At 38.5% G+C, this 20,143-nt stretch overlaps 2 protein-coding genes across 5 annotated transcripts in view; one reads left to right on the plus strand and one right to left on the minus strand.

Annotated features, from left to right (window-relative positions):
* Positions 1-20,143, minus strand: part of DCTD (dCMP deaminase) — a 211,024-nt gene that overhangs the window by 107,866 nt on the left and 83,015 nt on the right. The gene's annotated exons all lie outside the window — the stretch shown is intronic.
* The window catches only part of WWC2 (WW and C2 domain containing 2), a 95,399-nt gene that overhangs the window by 48,996 nt on the left and 26,260 nt on the right, over positions 1-20,143 (plus strand). For 2 of the 3 annotated variants that reach the window (XM_077177391.1, XM_077177392.1), the window contains exons 5-11: positions 4,417-4,496; positions 7,165-7,294; positions 7,967-8,113; positions 9,172-9,245; positions 12,386-12,628; positions 17,232-17,321; positions 18,236-18,843. In XM_077177391.1, the coding sequence (XP_077033506.1) occupies positions 4,417-4,496; positions 7,165-7,294; positions 7,967-8,113; positions 9,172-9,245; positions 12,386-12,628; positions 17,232-17,321; positions 18,236-18,843 (1,372 nt within the window). Of the gene's footprint in view, positions 1-4,416; positions 4,497-4,881; positions 5,004-7,164; positions 7,295-7,966; positions 8,114-9,171; positions 9,246-12,385; positions 12,629-17,231; positions 17,322-18,235; positions 18,844-20,143 lie in introns of those variants that run through there. The other variant, XM_077177393.1, reaches the window with a different exon arrangement.

Below are 20,143 nucleotides of genomic sequence, written 5' to 3' on the forward strand. Positions count from 1 at the left end.
GATATTCTAATTAGATGTAGGTTTAAATAAATATGGTAATTATTTTCAATTGTATGCCTTTGTTTTCTAAAGGAAGAGTAAAAATAGAAAAGAGTAGGCTAAGGTGAGCTGCAGCTAGATGACTGTTTTTACACAATCTTTCTTCTGTGAGAAATGCATCATTAGCTGCTTGAACTGCCTCAGAAGTTTCTGTTGGTTTGAAAAATACTTTTCAATAATGGTGCGAAACCCCTCTATTTTGTCAAAATGAAGCAGTTCAGATCAAGGATGAAAGTCTGTGTTTAGATTTTGAAATTGTTAATGAACACAAATCCATGCTTTGGTCAGCTGTGTTCAGTACAGTCAGTAACAAACTCTGTAGAAAGAACTTTCATTCACAGGTTAGTCCCTAGTGAATTTATCTTTAATAGGGAAGAAATGGTGTGCAAGACTTTTAAAATATCTATGGGGATTTCATTTATTTCAGCTGTGGCATATAATGCTTTATGGATAGCCTAAACTTTCTGTAATTAGTAATGAAAAAAAAAATACATCAAAGTCTGCATTTTAAAAAGATAGCACCTCACAGCACAGTTCTTCCATGTGGGCAGAAATACAGACTCCAGGGGAGCAGAAGCAGCACAAGTGACAGCATTTACTCAGCTCTTCCTTTGCCCTCTCCTGGTTTGTGCACAGAGCAGCCCTCATAGAAACCCCAGAGAGTAACATCCTCCTTCACCTGCAGTAAGAGTTGTGATTAGGAATCTAAACAATTTATGTCTGAAAGGAACTGTGCTCATTAAACTTTTAAAACCTAGTATAAATGATGTGTGATGGAGTGCACTCTAAAACTCATGTTGCCCTCCTGACTACACCTGTTTATCCTTACCAATCTCAATTTGTAGTCCTTATCCATTAAGGCAAAGGGATGGTGATCAGTAAGGGAACTTATTCAAATGCTGGAGGTGGGAAGAAAAATTTTGTAAGCTTAGTAGGGGGAATCAAAGGCAGTAAGGACCTTATCAGGAACAAGAAAGAAGAAACAAGGCAATAGCTTCTTTCTAAAATGAGTGGAGCAGTAACAGATGTTTCCTTTGGCAAGGCAAGCACCAGTATATTTAGGAAATGGACAGTGTTGTTGAAGAACTAAAGGTGACAAAATTTAAATATAGTCATCTTCTTGTCAAGAGGGCAAAATTCAGGCATGGTCCTGTGCTCAGTTTTTCCCCTTAGCATTGACTGCAGATCTACAAATTGCTAACCAAGGTGAGAGTCAGATATGTTTATCACTTTTTGGAGGTGCTTTCCTCTCTTCACTGTTTCTTGGAGTCAAGGAGCCTAATACCCTGCTGGTTCCTGATTTATTGGCATTGCATAGTCCTGCATATGTGCCTAAAATAGGTGACCTGAATCTTGTCTGCAGAGTTTAGAAGGGTGCAGTCCAAGAGTATCTGTATCAGCATAAAGTGTGTGGTCATCCAAAGCCACTGGATATGAAAATTGAGATAAGAAAAAGTGGAACCCTGTGATGCTAGGGCTGGAAAGTGGTTGTCATGGAAGATGGCAAGAGAGGTATGGCTGTTACCACAGTTTACCCTTATTTGAATGTTGGAAGATGCTTGCTAATAAGCCAGCTTTGGGCATTTTGCAGTATATGCACGCATGGACTTAATGAGAAACAAAGTCATTAGTAAGCTGCCAGCCAGCTACTTAGATTTTGCACTTTGTTAGATCAGTTTTACTAAACCTATTTCTTTGTCAGACAATATCCGAGGCTTACTGGGATCATCAGGTTAATGGTGGCTGGAGGGGGAAACAGCATTGGAGGAAGTTCTGAATTGGCCTTTGGCCTTTTCCTTGTGTGTAATAGACATGTGTGGAGCCTTCTGGATACATGAACTGCCTGTTGTGCAATAGGTCATGGAGAAAATATAACAGAAATCAGAGACCTGTTAAATGAAATAAGAAGGAGAAGAAACATTTTTCTCACCAGACTAAGACTGAGGGATCACATCCTGCATTAGACTTTTTGAGTGGGGCCATTTGGGGTCTTAATTAGCAATCAGCAAGACAACTCAAACAGCACAAAGCATATGTGATCACAGTAAGTTTTATGCACATGCAGCAAGTGAGTAGGAAATGCACCTTTATAAAATAACAAGGGGTGGAGGGGCTGGGGAATGCAGCCATGTTGTTCCTGTAGGACTTGAATGCTGGGAATGGAAGGGGGTTAGCATGGAAGCCTGCTTGAAGATGTGGTTAGGAGTAGGAAAGAGAGATCTGTCAGGTGACTGAGGATGATGTGCAGAAGCAATAGGAAGAGGGCGAATGTTAAAACAAGTGAAGAGTTGTGAAAAAGCAGAAATTACATGAAAGTTTTGAAGGAGAAGACAAGGAGCCTAAGAATAGTTTAATGCAGGGATGATGCAGTAAACACAGAGGCTATATTATGATGTAGGTCACATCCTTCTAGGATAATGCACCCAACTCACATTTCCTGATAATGAAATGATGATGAAGTACAGCAGAGGACACTCAGAAGATGATCTTGAGGAAAAATGTAAGAGTTTATGAGAGATGCAATCCTCTGAGTTGAAATCAAGTGTGCCTTCTGTTATTAATATAAATACCTGTTTCTGATTTTGAAAGGGAAAGGTTTAGCTATTCTGTATTTTTCAGAAAAATTCAGACTTGTTTCATATTTTACACATCACTTTAGCTGGAACACAGAGGTGATATCTGTTCATTTTCCTTAACCTTGATCAGAACACTTGAGAAATTATTCTTAGAGTTTTCACACTAGTCAAGGAGAAAATAGCCAAGCAGCACTGAATGTATATTGAAGAAATTGTCTACTGCTAACTATTCAGTATGGTCAAAATAAAAACAGTTTTCTGTCAAGTAAAGCAACTAGTGATGATAGTATGATAGTTTCCAAAAGCCTGAACATAACCCCTCATCCAGAGAACAGATTTCGCTTTGAAGAAAATGGAGATTAAAAGCATTTTATATCTGTCACAGAAAATACATTAGCTAGAAACTGCAAGCTGAAATGTCTAAGTATCATTCACAACCCCCTACAAAGACTGAGTAAATCACTAGTTATTTTAGAAATGTAAAGGATTTTAAGTCTCTTGTTGAACTGCAGAAGATGCTGATGCTGAGTACTTTTAGTTACCTGGCATACTGGGAATCATACTTTTTTTTTTTTTAATTCTTTTAAATTATTTTTATTTGAAGAATATCAGCAAGTAGGAAGTCTAAGGGGATATGGATACAAAATGTCTTGGAGGCATATTTTGAAATTAATTTCAGTTAAAGTGGTCTAATTTCATGATATTAGTATAATACATTTTTCAAGAGTTGAACATCTGAGTAGCTTATAAAAACAAGCAAGAATTTTACAGAGGTAGATGACAGAAGTGGACTTTTAGCTTTTCCTTTTTTCACCTTAATGATTGGAAAATTAGAAAGCCTAACAATATCTGTATGTAGTATGATAACAATATCTCTACTAGTATGTAGAGTGCAAATGAGCCAACTGTAGATGTATAAATGCCAAAATCTTGGACTCCACATTTGAAGTAGGCATTTGTCTCTATGGGTGTGTCGATGATTAATTTGTGTTTAAGTACATTCATTTTTAGGTGGTTCCTAAAACTTTGTTTCATACATTTGGGAAATACAACATTGAAAATTAAATGGAGAATTTTTAAATTTAATCTTGATTCATAAATATTTTGTAAATATTAATCTTGATTAATCTTAAATTTAATCTTGATTCATAAATATTTCTGCTGACATCTTAAATAGCAGTATTAAGGGTAAGAAGCAATTGACCATGCAGATTTAAGGAGAGCAGGGAATATTTTTCCCAAGACATTTTTATTAAATAGACACTTATATTTGTGATTCACATTCTTTAGTGATTGTTGTCTTTGGATTAAGTAAGTGTGAATTATATATTTAGGGATCCAGTGTCTGTAAAGCTTTAAAAGAATGGATAGTTCCTAGGGAAAAAAAGAGTCCATTTTGTCTTTTACAGTGCAAATGACTGAACAGCTTACAGGAATTATAAAGTGAAAATATAATAAAACTAAAAGTAAACAGGCATGTCCCTGTAGGACAGTTGGAATGCATGCTTAACAAGTGAGAAGTAAATTACTTGTTAAAGTTCTCTCAGGTTTAATAACACAGTGTGGTATCAATACAAATAAGGAATGTGATTTAATCTGCTTGTGTCCCTTTAATACTAAAGCATGTTGCCCATAGACATCAGGAAGAGATAAGATCCTTTTTTTTTTTAATGTGTGTCAGTAGAGCAATTTACTCTTCTTCTCTCATCTGATGTAGTGCATACTTTAATTGTTTAAAGCCATGTGTTACATCGTTTAACAAGAGGAATTTTCTAACTCTTGCTTTGATTTAACACACAAGGTTAAGAAGCTGAAGAGAGAACTCTCTCAGATGAAGCAAGAGCTGCTGTACAAGGAGCAGGGCTTTGAAACACTGCAACAGTGAGTAAATGAAAATAGTAGAAACTGACTTAATTCAGTCACCGGGTTTCTTTTCTTTGGCATGGAATTGAATCTGTTTTATCTGAGAGAATTTTTGTGGAGAAAAAGGAGAATCTAATATCTCTGTTAGGAAATGGGAAATCTGTGGAAATGGCAGCCCTTTTGTGCAAGTGTTAACATAAGAAATTTGTCTTTTTTCATGGGGTAGCTTGTGTTGCAAAGAGGCAGAAAAGAGGGCAGTGGTCAGGGGACCCAAGGACAAAATTAGCTGCTTTCTGTGTCAGATTTAATTTTTTTTTTTTAATTTTTGAAAAGGTACTTAGGTCTTTCTTTCCTCTTTCCCCACCTATGAGCTCAAAAGAAAGAGAAAGGTGCTGCTCTTGGAGGTACAAATGGTACACAACTCTGCAGGGCTGGAAATTAGTCACAATTTGAGGATTAGAGACCTGCCTTTCTTTGTTCCAGTTGCTGGGATGCCTGGTGTCCAAAGGGCTGATGCTGAACCGGGTGAGCTTTCTGGGTATTTAACCAGTTAGATTACTAGGGAATTAATTTTTTCAGTCTAAGAACTCCCTGCTGCTCCTGCCTTACAACATTAGGCCCTAAAATACTAAATATTACTGGAACTGTCACCATAAAGAACTTGCTGTGCAGGAAACCTTGCTAACAAGAGTGTTTTCTTGAGTAAAGTGAAGAGGAATTTATTAATGTTAGCTGTTTTCCACATTGTACCCATACATTAAGGATACATTTCCACAGTCAAATGCTGATCTGCTTGGCCTTAGTACACTAGTTCCAGTAGCAGAAGCAATCCTCAGCACATTGGGAAGATGCCAGTTAAGTCTCTATCCTCCTTCATTTTGACTAAAACAGAAATGTAAGATTTGTCTGTTACTTAAATATACACAGACCAGCAAGGATAGTTGATTGAATTTAACCATGAATCAGATCTCATTTGTAGTAAAATTTAAAAGAAGAAAGACATATTGATTCTAAAGCTTAAGGTAATAAAACTCATGCTGCTGTCCCAGGATTAAAGGTTAGCCAATCATGCTGGTTTTATTATATTAATTCAACAATGAAGTATTGTTTTAAAGCAGCTTGCTCACAAGCCATTTTGATAGGAATCCAAAGCATGTTTCAGAAACTGTCAACAGCATTCCACAGAAACACAATGGACATTTGTTTTTAAAATTCAGTCAGCCACTTTCAAACAGTACTAATCCCATTAATTTAAAACAGGATGATGGAATATCTTCTATATCAGAGATCCTTCTTGTCTATCTTAATTATATACAGAATAAAGCAGTTGAAATTTGAATGTGGCATGTCATATTGCTAGACAGCATGTGGTGTATTACCCAACCGTTCATTCATGATCCCAATTGTTGGTGTATCCTGTATCTATTTGACCTTAGCAACCTGGTAAGTTACCAAAAATTGAGAGTTGTCAGACACTAAGTGCCTGCCTATGAAAGAGTTCGAGGAACTTTCAAGCTAAAATAAATATGTCCTTGAATAGGAATGATTAGCAAGTCACAGAGGTAATTTCCTTACACAAATGCAGTTTAGTTTTCTCAAAAACTGGAATGTAGGAAAGGAGAACAGACATGCTCACAGCTTTACAGACTACTCTAGAACTTTGATATTTTTGTGGCTAAAACTTTAAGAAAAATAGAATACAGTTACAGGTGTTTTGTGCAAGTTGCTGTTCTTGCTGGGGATGCTCATGATCACTTCTGGTTTGTTCACTCCTCACTGACAAGGCTGTTAACTTCCAGCAAAGATGATGGATGATGATAAAAACCAAAAAACCAATTGTATTATACACAAATTTATTCTCTAGTAAATGCTTGATTTTTATCAAGATGGCTGTTGGTTGGTTTTAATTTTTGAAGCACAGCTGCAGTCATTTTCATGATGCTATGAAATACTCTCTTAAACTAGAGACCAGAGAAATGTGTTTACAAACTGTAGTTCTTGAAGGAAATACTAAAATGAATCATCTTTTTATCTCTAAGTTTAGGGTAGCCTTTTATTACTTTCATGTTTCAGTTTCTAAAATCATTGGTAGTTCAGGCATTTAAGTTCAGGAATTGTCCAATCTATGACATATGGTATTAATTATCCAGAGATTTTGTGAATAAAGAGAGCCTGGTGACTGGCTGAGCAGAACAGCTGTTCCAGACAGTTAATGCCCAGGATTAGAGTGAACTAGAGGGAAGCTGAGACAAGAATGGTGCTGGTTATGTTTCTGCTCAGAAAGGCTGATTAGTACCAAGAAGCCAGCCTGTCTGCCTGTGTCCCATTGTGGGTTTGGGTGGAAGGAGACTAGTTGAAATAAATTCTGCTTCTGTAAGGAGCACAAACAGTTATTAGTATGAAAGGTGTATCCAAAACCTGCTTTATGCTGCAGACAGTTATGGTGGGAATGGGAATTTTGACAGTATTGTCAGCAATAACTCTGTGCTCCTTGACATGTTTGCCAAGGATTAAATTGTATTTGAATGGAGATTTCAATGTCATTTTTCCTTTCTGTGGCTGTTGAAAGAAACGGTATCTCACCTCCTTCCCTTCTGTTCTCTAACTCTGCTTCTGCCTGAAGTAGAACAGCAGAGACATTAGTATGATTTTCTCTATCTGCCATTAATATTCTGTCTTCCCACAGAATTGACCAAAAAATGTCTGGAGGCCAGAGTGGGTATGAGCTGTGTGAGGCCAAAGCCATCCTGAAGGAGCTGAAGTCCATCCGAAAGGCGATCACTTCAGGCGAGAGAGAAAAACAAGATTTAATGAAGGTATTTTGGTTGGTTAATGGAAGTTTTGTGTGGATTTGTTTTAACATGACTCACTTCCCTGATGATAAATACTTCACATTTTATACTTTTAAGGGATTCTCAAAACTCTCCGGGCCAAACTAGTATTAAAATGAAGTTTCAGATGCAGAAACTGGAGCCTGTGACATTCCTAGTTCAAAAACTGCTCTGTGTCAGAGAATATAGATTTTTTTGGAACTTGAATTAAGGTACAATGCATATGTTACCTCTAAAGTACAATTTAGAATATTAAGTGGACAAAATTGATATATTCTGAGATGCCTGACCATTTTGTAAATCAATGAAAGTTTTCCTAAAATAAATTGTCCTATTTCCATATTTGAAAACAGATTTCCTTTTAGTTTTTTTTTTCTTTTCAGCAAAACTCATAATTGCTTGACAAATTAAAAAACACAAAGTCCCAAAACAGACACAAACCCAAATGAGTAGCTGTTACATTTTTACAGATGTTGGTCATCCTTAGTGTCACCTATGAATGGCTTGATTAAAAGGATGGGTTGCTTAATTTGAAATAAACCCAAAATTTTTATCGTGGAGTCTTTTATGTAAATATCTTTTGGAGATAAACTGGTATAAACCTGGTAAAGTGCAAAGGAACTTTAATGCCACTTTCTTTCTCTGATTTCTGGACAGAGTCTTGCAAAGCTGAGGGAAAAATTCAATATTGACCAAACCACTGAAACATCTGAACCAGACTTGAGTTCCAGCTCTGTAAACTCACAGCTGTGTTTTCCTAGACAAACTCTGGATACAGGGTCTCAGACTGACATTTCTGGTGAGGTGAGCTTTTTTCATTTTGTCCAGTGTAAAGAGAAGTTGAAGAAGAATGCTACTGTTAATGGAATTGGAATCAAATGGCTGTTCACTGCTGCAGATAGCAAATATATGTGTACTTGTTTCACAGAATTACTTAGAATCACTCACGCTAGAATTACTCTTCTGTTTTTTTGCCCTTGAATTTTAAATCAAGATTCAGATAAACTTTATACATCTGTCACAAAGCATTTATGAAAATCTGATTTAGTCAAATAGTACCAGTACAGTGAAGATCAGGAGAGGTGCATAGTATTTTTTTTTTATTTATCTATAGGATATGTTTCACCTTACAGACCTATTAAATATGAAGATGAATTTTTTTTTTTTTAATTTTCAGGAAAAAGATCTCAGAATTTAAATACACAATTTCATTTCACACAGCTGAAAAACTGTTCATGGAACTACTTAGTGATTAGTGTTCAGTGATTTAGTAAAACCTTATTTCACTGATACTATATTTTATATACACAGAAGGCTGTTTATTTTTGATACCTTCTTTGACATTCTGCAAGCTAAGGTTGTAAGAAAGAGAGTGTACAAGGTTTTCCAGACAAAGAGCTTGTCTGTGTTTTGTAACAAATTTATTAAAGTCTAACTTTGAAACGCACTGACATAGTTCTAAATTCTGAGTTCAACAGAATTCATAGTAGATCAGAATTTTCAGTGCAGTCGCTGCAAGAATTCTTTGAAAAGTAAGAAAGTAAATTCTTTGAAAAGTGAAAGTAAATTCTTTGAAAAGTAAAAGCTCTGGCTTTACTGTGATGGAATATCAGCACTTGATGGTACAGTAGCTAAAAATGTATGAAGTGGCCCAGAAGAAAACAGCTATTGTACAGCTGAGTAGATGAGAACTAGGCATTTAACAGCAAGTGTGGGGCTGGCTGCAGGGGCAGGGTGGTGGTTTTATTTTTCTTTAACTTGTAATTTTTCTAGCCTCTGCCTGGGTTTAATTGGTTCGTTTAAAACCTTTGCACGGTAACGAGGCTACTTTTTTTGTTTGGTTGGTTTTGTTCCCTCAACAGATCGGAGCAAGAAATAGATCGAATTTAGCAGAGAAGGTCAGACTCAGTCTGCAGTACGAAGAGGCCAAGCGAAGGTAACGGGGGCGGTGGGAGCGTGCGGGGCCGGGAGGCGCCCGGTGCCCGGGAAGCTGCGGGTGCCCGCGGGGCAGGGAAGCTGCCGGTGCCGGGGAAACTCCTGCTGCCCGGGAAGCTGCCGGTGCTCGCGGGGCAGGGAAGCTGCCGGTGCCCGGGAAGCTCCTGCTGCCCGGGAAGCTGATGCTGCCCGGGAAGCTGCTGCTGCCCGGGAAGCTGCCGGTGCCCGCGGCTCCAAGGCCGGGCTCGCAGCGACATCCAGCGGGCGGCACCGCTGCGCGCCCTGCCGGGGACTGCAGCGCCCGGGAACGCTGCGGCTGTTCCTTAGTGCTAAACTGGATGTGTTGTGAAACGAAATTAAAACGCTGACAAATTACTGGCTGTTCCAGGATTAAGGGAATAGAGTGAGCTGGCTTTCTGAGGAAAGCAGTCACCAGGTTATTTATGTCCATTATATCCTTCTTCAGGATCATAATTTCACTTTACTATACCACTGAAGGCTCATCATTTTTAGAGTTGCTTCAGACTTCCAGTGCAGATTTAGTAGGCTTAATTATTTCTTTTTTCCCTTGGGACTTTAGGTAATTTAAAAACTTGTTATCACTATGGGTTGGCTTTTTATTCCATTAGTTTAATTTGGGGAGAAAAGAAGTCAGGAACTGCTCTGCTGATGAATGTGGAATGCCTTTCAAATAAAGTTCTGTGGTGCTTGCCCGTGGAAGTGGTGCCATCTTGATGAATTGCCACATCACTGAAAAATGAGCATCAGGAAGCAGAACATTCAGGGTTTGAATGACATCTTCTGGTGCACCAGAAGTGCTGCAAAATACTGGGGCAAGATTTACCACTGGGATAGTACTCTTGTGTGGTATTATTTTCTAATACTTGTCAGCAAATTATTTGTCAGCTATTCAGAAACCTTACTGCTTTTTTTCTGGAGGTTCTTTGTAATTTAAGGGAAATAGAAATCTAAGCACTATTCCAAACCCAAAGTTTTGGGTTTTTTTAAACTATGAAGAACTAAACAAAGCAACAAAGTTAAAAAATAGTGTTCTTCCCCAGATGAAAACTGTGCCTATAATGCCATTTAATCTGAGATTTAAATATTATTTTAGTTGGAAAACTGTGGCATGATCATTAATAAAACTACAAAAATAAATCTGCAAGTTAAAAGTACCAAGTAACAGCTCAGTTGTTTTTAAGTTTTAAAGGCAGGAGAGTCTGCATGAGTATTTTTTTGCCTAATTTCAAATGTATACTTCCTCCTACAGGGTAGTAGCTCCCATCCTTACCAGTAAAAACAGTAATCCTTTATCATGGATCATAAAACCTCATTGTATAATCAGCGCATTCATCAGAGAACACCAAGGCTATTGTGCTTGTTCAATATTGAACGTGTATGATTTTGGCTCAGAATCATCATGTACATAATGTTAATTGTCAGGTGGTCACTTAGATGGAGATAGATGCTTTGTTTCTCAGGCATAATTGATCCCCAACCTGATCACCCTATGTTCTGGCTGTGTCTTGATACCAAGAAGTCCCAGCATTGCATTTTATCTTTCTTTTGTAGGAACAAAAAGCTTCCTTGAAGGAAGTCAGTTTGCCACTTCTGTCTTGGGGTGTGGGGGAAAAGAGAAAAAAAGGACCAGTACAGTGCTCAGAGTGTGGAGTACTGCAGCACAGGATCTTTCTTTCTCACAAATTACTTACCCAAGAACATGGGTTAAAATTTCAATGTATGTAACTTGGAATTATGAAGATACATACCAGTTTGCACATGAAGTTCAGTACCTAATTATACCCCTCCTCCAACTATTGTGGCCAGTGTAACCATCACTGTCATTTAATAAGTGTTGACCATCTTCTCTGAAATACTAAATGTGCAAATTCTCAATTATTTTGTGGTAAAATAGCTAAGATGAAGAGAGGATCTTGTAAGTGAATATCTCTACTTGAAAATTATCAGATAATTTTGTAGATTGCTGATTTGATATTGCTTAGCCATCAGAATGTCTTGAAGAGATGGAGTGTTCATAGCTATGCTGAATTCAGTTGCAATGGTTATTCAAAAGGAACTGACACAGCATGCTGACAATCCTCTCCTGATGTAGTGAAGATCTGGCTAATATTCCTTTTTGGCTTGTTGTGGCATCCCACCCTTAAGGGGAAAGGAGCACCCAAGATTCATAGATGCCCATGGTGGAAAAGGAATGACAAAAATCAAAGAGTCAGCAAAAACTTAGGAACTTGTATTAGTAAATTATACACACAGCCTGGAAATTGGGATGTCAGTCCCTGACCTCCTAGTATAAACAAGTGGTGATGGATTTTGAATAGGGGGTAGGATGAAATTGGAAAGGGAGAGAAAAGAAGAAATACAGCAAGGAAACAAACAAACATCACCAGCCCTGGCCCCAGCATCAATCCATCTGATGGGGTGTCCAAGGTCCTGGGGCGCCTGTGGGGGTACCTGTTTATAGCCAGGCTTGCCCTGCCCTGGAGTTACATTTCTCACATTCTATGCAAATTAGCTATCATGAGCAGTGTGTTCTTCCAGACCTTTCTGGAAATGGGTTGAGGGCTTCAGGAGCTTTGGTGGTCTTGATCCCCCCCTACTGCAATGGGAACAGCAGTGGCACGAACTCAAACTGTTCATCTCTTTTCTCTTTAGGTAGCTACTGTTGTATTGCCTTTTCCTTTAATTGCATAGAAGAGCAATGCTTTTGTTTTAAGATTTGCTGCAGTGAGCACCTTGCTGTGGTGCACATTCTTTCACCATGGCCGTGTCTGTTTCTGAGGAGCCCTCAGCCTCCCGCAGCGTAGGAGAAATCCATCATACTCGTGAACGAGTAAAGCATGGTGCCACTGCTATGTTAGCAGACAGATTGCTTTCAATAAAGCTTTTAATAACATTGTGACTTCTACTTGAACTGCAATAGGAGCAACTAATTTTTAATGCATATGCATGTGGCCTGATTCTCTAGCATAGTCTGTTCTTGTGAAACAAAACTAAAAGTAGGGCCTTGAGTATAAAATGTTGTTATATCCTGATAGGTTTCAAAATATTGTGTCACTTCTCTCTTTCCTGGGCTTTGTATGCTGTGATGGACTCAAGTAAATCTGCTTTGTTTTATTTTAGCATGGCTAATTTGAAGATTGAACTCTCTAAGCTAGATAGTGAAGCCTGGCCTGGAGCACTGGATGTGGAAAAGGAAAAACTGATGTTAATCAATGAAAAAGAAGAGCTTTTAAAGGAGCTTCAGTTTGTTACACCACGCAAACGGACTCAAGACGAGCTAGAGCAGCTAGAAGCAGAAAGGAAGAGGCTTGAGGAAGAGCTGGTGTCTGTGAAAAGCACACCCAGTCAAGCACTTGCTGAAAGGTAAGTGGTTGCTTTTTGCTAATATTAAATGCTGCTTTTGGCAATCTAACCTTTGTACTCATTGCAGACCCTGAACTATGCCTCGATGGGCTATTTTCCTTCAGTGACTGTTCTCAGTAGGTCTTAATTAAATTTGTTATTAGCCCAATGGGCAGAGAAACAAAGAAGTCTTCAGTACTGTGAGAGAATGTGAACACCCTGTATCTGCTCTGCAGTATCAGTTGCTCTGCATTTGTTAGCAGCATGAAAATGCCTGTGACAGATGTTAAATAACTGAGGAATGTCAACACACCAGCAGGAAGGCAATACATCATTCACTCGTTTCTGATAATAGCTGTAAACTGTTTGAACTCAGGTTACAAAGATTATCTTGATTGTTGCAACATCTGAAGCCTTTCATTGTGAGTTTTATTATGCACAAAAATGCAACCAAAAGGGGGAAAATCCCCGAAAGTTCAGATGAGAAGGATAATTGCTGCAAAACTTTCCTAACTTGCTGCTGCCTAACTAGTAAGGGTAGCTACTCTCACAATAAATTGTTTTTAGCTGTATTCAGACTTTGAGAAAATCAAAGCTGACTGTCACAGATGGACTTTTCATCAGCTCTAAGTGGAAATAAATTTAGGGGCACCTCTAGCCCACATAAAATGCAATAAACACAAAATGTCATTGTGTGTATCAGTGTAGTATGCCTTACTGAAGTAATACTATCAGCATTGTGTGGCTTTCTTACTTCCCTCTACTAGGAAACACCTGCTGTTGCTCCAGTGTGCTGTATGGCCAAATTCCTATTATAGGATTAGAAGCTGAGTCCTAAATTCTAGCTCAGTAACAAGGAAGTTTTTTGCTTACAAAGTACAAATGTGTGTTTTATGCAATATTTTTTAAAACATTTTTATGCTTAATAATAGTTTAAATTGCACTATATTAATAATCCAAATATGTTTTAGAAGAGGGGAACTATATTTTCACAGGAGAAGCTGCCTGTCTAAGGTAAATTGAATCTAAGATTTTGATAATATGCTGTTGTATAGCTAAATCTTGACTCAAGCTATAAATAGATGGCTGGTGTCTGAATTTTGTGGTTGGGATTTGCTTTAGCGCAGAGTAAGTTCTGCACCTGACTGTTTTCCCATACATGTCAGGTGCCAAACTTGGAGTACCAAGGCCAAGTAAAATTGTCCCCCATTGTCAAGAAGAAATGAATTTTCCATGTGTAGGGACAAAATGAGTTGTTAGAGCTTCCTTTTTCCCCCTCTCTTTTCCTCAAACTTTTTTCCTTTGATTTTTAATCCTGAAAATATGGAGTGTTTGGGCTTTATTTCCTGAAGTTAATGTATGGTATGTTGTGCTCTGCTGATTGAGGTAGCACTTATAGTGGCTTCTGGGTTGCTTTTTGTTATTCCAGTGAATCTCCAGTGAATTTCTATCTTCGACTGTTTATATTAAAACTGTCTCCTTTGGTGACTTCAGAGCACATAAATTCTTTCACATGAGGCTATTTTGAGGATTATTTCTGGTTTGTCTACTATAAACATAAAGTGAATCTTCTTTTTCAGAAGGATTCAGATGATGAAACTTTTTCTAAAATGTTAATTTTAAAAGAATACATTTAATTGTGCCAGATCAATCAGCAGGATTTTGTTTCTCGGAGATGAGGGAGATTCTCCTCTCCGTTCTCAGTGGAGGAGCCATGCTATCTTCAAAATATTGTGCTATTGTTGCATTATCATTTTCTTCTCTGAGGTTTCATGAATGCCTTCAGTTTGCAGTGTGTTCACACTGGTAATTATAATGAAGCAGCAGCATAAGAAGCTGTGGTTTGTGCCAGAGCTTAATGCAATGAGGGTTCTTTCATTTGGTTTAGTGGTTTGGGGTTTTTTTATTTCTAAAGGGAAAAGAAACAGGAGATGTGCTTTGACTTAAAACAAAAACATTATAGCATAGCCCTGGGTTATTTTAGTGCAGGATGCTGAAATTGCCACTAGTAGATGTACATGGATTCAATTTACAGGAGGAGGGTGTAGATCATAACATATCAACTTCAAAAAGGCAGAGACTGGGCATACTCTGGCTGCTTTAAGAAGCCTTAAAGCAACTGTGTAGAAATAACTGCATTGTGAAACTGTTGAGAACTACTTGCTACTTTTTTGCCTCTGAGTTCCATTATTGCTTTAATCCTTGGCAGTATCTCCCAAGTAAACACAGCCATTTGAACAGGTCCATGATTTAAATACTTGATTGTGCTGTTGCCTGCAAAACAGGCACCTGCTCTTGTGCCTGTCACAAACATGTCCACCTAAGTCTGCATTGAAAGACTTTACCTTTTTTATGTATTTTGTTTAAAGATTCACTGCACCTCTCAGCAATGTTACAATCTAAGATCAAAAGAGAAAGATGTTCTCACTAACACTGAAGTCCCTCCTGCAAGGAGAAACAAATTTAAATAGAAGTGGTACAAACAAGAGAGACAGAGAGAGGCCTGTGTCAGAACAGATTACACAATGGTTGTTTAGGTGTTTACACAGGGGTTTGTGGATATTATAGTTCCTGCTTGTGCTATAAAGAGGGAAGGTTCATTGTCTGAAAGTTTTGGAGGTGGGGTTGTTGGGTTTTTTTTTCCATTTTGTTGGATGTAGGATGAAAAAACTTTACCTGAATCTCAATTTGTTGTGAGATCATAAAATTACTTCCTGCATTTCCTCAAACTTTCACAAGTGATTCATCACTTGGCTTGTGTTTGAGATTTGTGACTAGCATCTTTCTGACATTAGCCTGCAGGTATTAACAATTGTATTTAATTACTAGTAGATCAAATTACTTCCAGGAAAGAAATTTTTTTCAGGTGCTAAATTATAAGGGATAAATTATGTTCATCAACCTCCTTAAGATGGTAACAGAAAACAAACTGTTAATTGTGCTTTTGAGACAAAAACCAATGAAACCTTTTAGTTCAGTAGTACAAATTCAGTTGCTATAGTGTCTCTCTCAAGGTGGCTTTTTTTGAGGACTTCATTTAGAGCAATTCCTAAGCTTTTATTTTTTTTCCCATCTTCTGCCATTAGTAGTTGAACACAGAGCAATTTCTATGCCTCTTCCTTGAGGAAAAAATTATAGCTCACTACTGAAAAGCCACAAAAGAGCTAGTGAAGAGCACTCTTGCTTGGGAAAAGCAGGATAGATTAGGCTTTACAATAAGACAGAAAGCATCAATAAATAGTAAAATTATTGGAAAGAGTGTCTGATACTATAGATGAACATAATTCCTGGTGTGGAAACCTGTGTGCATGTCTTCCACAGAATGAAATACTGTGTATGCTTTTAACAGCCTTAGCAGGTATTGGCAGATGAGCACATCACTGCAGTGTGAGAGCACTGTGGCGTGGGCAGTGGAGTGGAAGTCACACCCTGGCTGACCTCGGGGTAACTTATTCACCTTTACATAACCCAGATTTGCTCGCTGAATAAGCATGGGTGTAAGCAAGTGCTCCTCATGCTTTGCTGAATCAGGGACTTAATGTACTTTGCTGGTATCTGATGTTCAAAGGGAGTGAATTCTGAGCACTCTTGAGTATCTAATTAAGTTAATTCACTTTGTGTAAGAAAGCAATGGTTGATGTTTCTTGTTTCTCAGATTAGTAGCTGGAGAGCTTGCGATGTATCAGTTGACTGAGCAAGGCCTAGAGGAGAATATAGTAATCCAAAACTACAGGAGGATTTTAGCTGAATCCACTGAAAGCAAGCAATTTATTTAGTGTAAATGGAGTGATAAAAGGGAATTAAAAGAGGGGGGGAAATCACTCTAAAGGTTAGTGAATCATTTCTCCTATCCAAGAGGAATAGGAGAGTTCCCCATTTTGTGGCTTTACAGCTGTTCTAGATAACAAAGCAGGAGGCAATAAATCCTGCCTTCTCATAAAGGTGAACTTGATGATGGGCATTACTATGCTGTGTGGCTCTGAGGTGCTGACAAAGCTGTTGGGAATGTAGAGATCTCTACCAAGGACTCCTAAATATGGTCTATAATCTCAGAACCTTTTACTGAATGCTGCTTTGATTTGCTATGCTTTATCTCTATGTAAATATTCTGAAATTAAAGGGAGTGCTTTGATTTTAAACTTCAAATTATCAAAACTAATACTGGTATTACTGGTGTTCTTTTGGTTTTCCTGGTTTTGTTGGTTGGTTGTTTTTTTTCCCCTGGAACTATATTAAGTGAGGAGGGAGTCTGCAGTATGGCTTTTAAAAACTGCATGAGTGCAGATCTTATTATCCTGCAGTTGCAGCTATTTTCCCAGTGCTCATTTGTTACTCTTTTATTGGGTGCATGTTCCCCTTGGTACAGTGTGAATGTCCCAACCCTGTGCTTGCTTGTACACTCAGCAGGTTTGTTAGAGTGCTTGGTATTCTGCAGGTAAAGTCACTCTGCTGAAGCAGTTGGGGTTTTATGATCAGACCGAGAGCTAACACAGTATTTTGGATTTTAGTCACTGGCAACCTGCTAAGAAAATGAGGGATCTTCACTTTGTTTCTTTTTTATCTATAAAACGTTCTAGCCTATTCTGTAATGCTTTCCTGAACTAATATGTACATATTTTTGCAGATTAAAATTGGAGGAGAGAAGAAAAGAGTTGGTACAGAAACTTGAAGAAACTACAAAGTTAACTACCTATTTGCATTCACAACTTAGGAGGTGAGACTGTACTGCATGATGTAAAACCTGTTTTGTAGTAGATCTGGATGTCTCAACTTCATTCTTAGGTTTATCTCTTAGCTGGAAGATCAGCAAAATATATTAAAGTAAAAAAATGCAAATGTAATAGCTTCAAGTGTTTTGTCACCATGCTAACCTGGTGTGCTTTTATAATTTCAGCAAATTTTCTAAGTTGATAGTTCTGTTATCGTTTAGTAAATATATTTTAAGTGTTTAGAAGGGCCTGCTTGAATTACTTTTCCTGACATTTTTTCCCAGCAGTCCTCCAGAACCAAGGCAGTAGCACTCAGTTTCTCTGGCCCAGCAGGACTCCCTATCTCCTTTATTAACAGGACAAGATTGCATGTTACAGCCTTTGCCATAATTTACATAGTTAGATTTACTGTGCACGTGGAGTGCGTGTTGTCACGCAGATGGGAAGCAGTTCTGCTATAAATTGTCTATCTGGCATCTTTCCCAGGTGCTTGGGCATAGGGTGGGCTGCATGACTTGCTCTAGAAGTTGCAACACTCCTCTGCTGTCATAGGCTCCATCCTGGGTATCCCTGTGCTGTCACATTGACCACAGGAGCACCCACACCAGAGTGGAGCAGGTCTCCAATGGGATATAACAGCTGAGAAGGCTGCTGTTACTGCCAGACTACAAATCTGCAGCCTTCTGCAGAAGAAAAGAGGTTTAGGCAGGTGGCCAAAGGCTGGGTAAATTGCCCTGGTAGTGTGCAGGTTGGGCACACTGAGCTAAGCCAGGTATAGATGCCTAAAAAACATAATGCCCCAAGCAGCCTTTGGTTGTAATCTGTTACAAGGCAGATTCAGTCAAGCTTCCCTCTTTTTATTCTGTTTTGTGCTGGTTTAGTTTAGTAACATCAGCATGTGTTTGTGCTTTGTTTGCAGCCTCTCAGCCAGTACGTTATCTGTGTCTTCAGGGAGCAGTTTGGGATCCCTGGCGTCCAGCCGGGGATCTCTGAACACATCGAGTAGAGGCTCGCTGAACTCGCTCAGCTCCACGGACCTCTACTATAACCAAGGCGAGCAAATTACAGATTTGGACTATCAGTACAAACTTGATTTCATGTTGCAAGAAAAAACTGGTTACATTCCTTCGGGGCCTATCACTACTATTCATGAAAATGAAGTGGTCAGTTCCCATGGGAGACTCGGTTACAGTGACTCTCCTTCAGCTGCAGACCATCCCAAATTGACTAAACCTCCCAAATCTGTGACATCACTGTCTTCCAGATCCTCTCTCTCCTCCTTGTCCCCACCAGGGTCCCCTTTGGTTTTAGAAGCTGCATTTTCAGTGTCAGCTCAAAACTCCCCTCTGCATCACCTCACTACGGACTTCGAAGACTCTGACCTTTCAGGTGATTTTGCAGGCATTAGCTTCTGCGAGAACCAAATATTACTGGACTCTGAAGCCAGAGCAGGATCTCAGACTCCTACAGATGATAAAAGTCTAAACATTAGGCAGCCTCTGCCTTCCCTACATGAAGGAAGTTCAGGTAATTAAAAAAAAAATCTAATGTCAAATGTATGTACAACATGAAAATTAACAGCTGGTTCTTGAAATGAGGAGGTACCTTGTGTAACTGAAGAGTATCTTGATCACCACGCACTTGCATGTTCTGAGGGATGTTACCTAACTTATAGTTTTGGCTGCAGAGAGCTGCAATCACCCTGATTCTGTCCATATTTTACCATAGCTGTTTTAGAAAGTAAGTTCATATATTGCAATCTGTCCCAAAAACAGTAACACAAAAAGCTGAAGCTGGATTTTGAAAGCATGGAGGATGCATGCTGTTCCTAGGTTTTATCAGGATGTGTGGATATAGAGCAAACATCCTCTGCTGGTGTTTTCATAACTTGAAATCAGGTACTTTTTTGGTACTTTCTCATTGAAGAGTAAGTTACAAAGTGACATCCTCAGTATAAGAGACTTCTGGACTGTAAATTATGTGTTATGTGTATCTAATTGTTTGAGCCTGCTGTCACTGAAAGATCTATGTTTCATTTTGAATTGAGAAAGACAGGTGACTACATTACAGTGAGAGTTTCCCCATTTTTAACATAAATTTCACAGCTTTTGGCTTTTAATCCAAGTTAGAACAGAGCTCCTAAGTGAGTCTAGGATCCCCTTGCAGTCTGTGGGTAACTTGCAAAAGAATGAGACATCTTGTCCTAAAGCATACTTCCCTTTAAGGAAGAAGGGATGAATGACTGTGAGTTATCAAGGTATCCTTAGTTACTAGTTAATTAGGTGTGATTAATTCCACTTCTGGTCTGTATCAAAAGCCATACAGCATACTTAATCATCTTATATTGTCAAAACCTTTGGCAGAGCCAGAATTTCAAAAATCCCAGCTGTCAAGATGGCTCGTGCTCAGTCTTGGAGTGCTCTCTTTGCTGCCTTTTGTTCAGGCTGACAGTATGTTGTGCTCTCTCTGCACATTTATTCTTTTCTAGTGTCATTCTGTGTCATTGTCTTCGAGTATGTTGCAAACCATTCATGTTTATGTTACACTCTGTTTTCTCAAGGAAGAACTGAGTGAGACAGATTTCCAGTAGTGCTGAGCACTGGCAGCCCTATTTGAAACCTGGTCAGTACCTGGAATTTCCAATTGTATTTCTGAGCTGGTAGGGAAGCAGCTAACTAAGGAGTTTGGTGTTTTAGAGAATAAACATGGCCTAGCTCTTGAGCATTGTCCAGATTTATTACCAAGTTTGAACCCTTGTGCTTGGAGTTTTTAAATTTATAATAAAAGTACCATGTCACATTCATACAGTTATATATTTTAATGAAAA

This window comes from Agelaius phoeniceus, chromosome 4, assembly GCF_051311805.1.
Source record: "Agelaius phoeniceus isolate bAgePho1 chromosome 4, bAgePho1.hap1, whole genome shotgun sequence".
Classification (NCBI taxonomy): Eukaryota; Metazoa; Chordata; class Aves; order Passeriformes; family Icteridae; genus Agelaius; species Agelaius phoeniceus.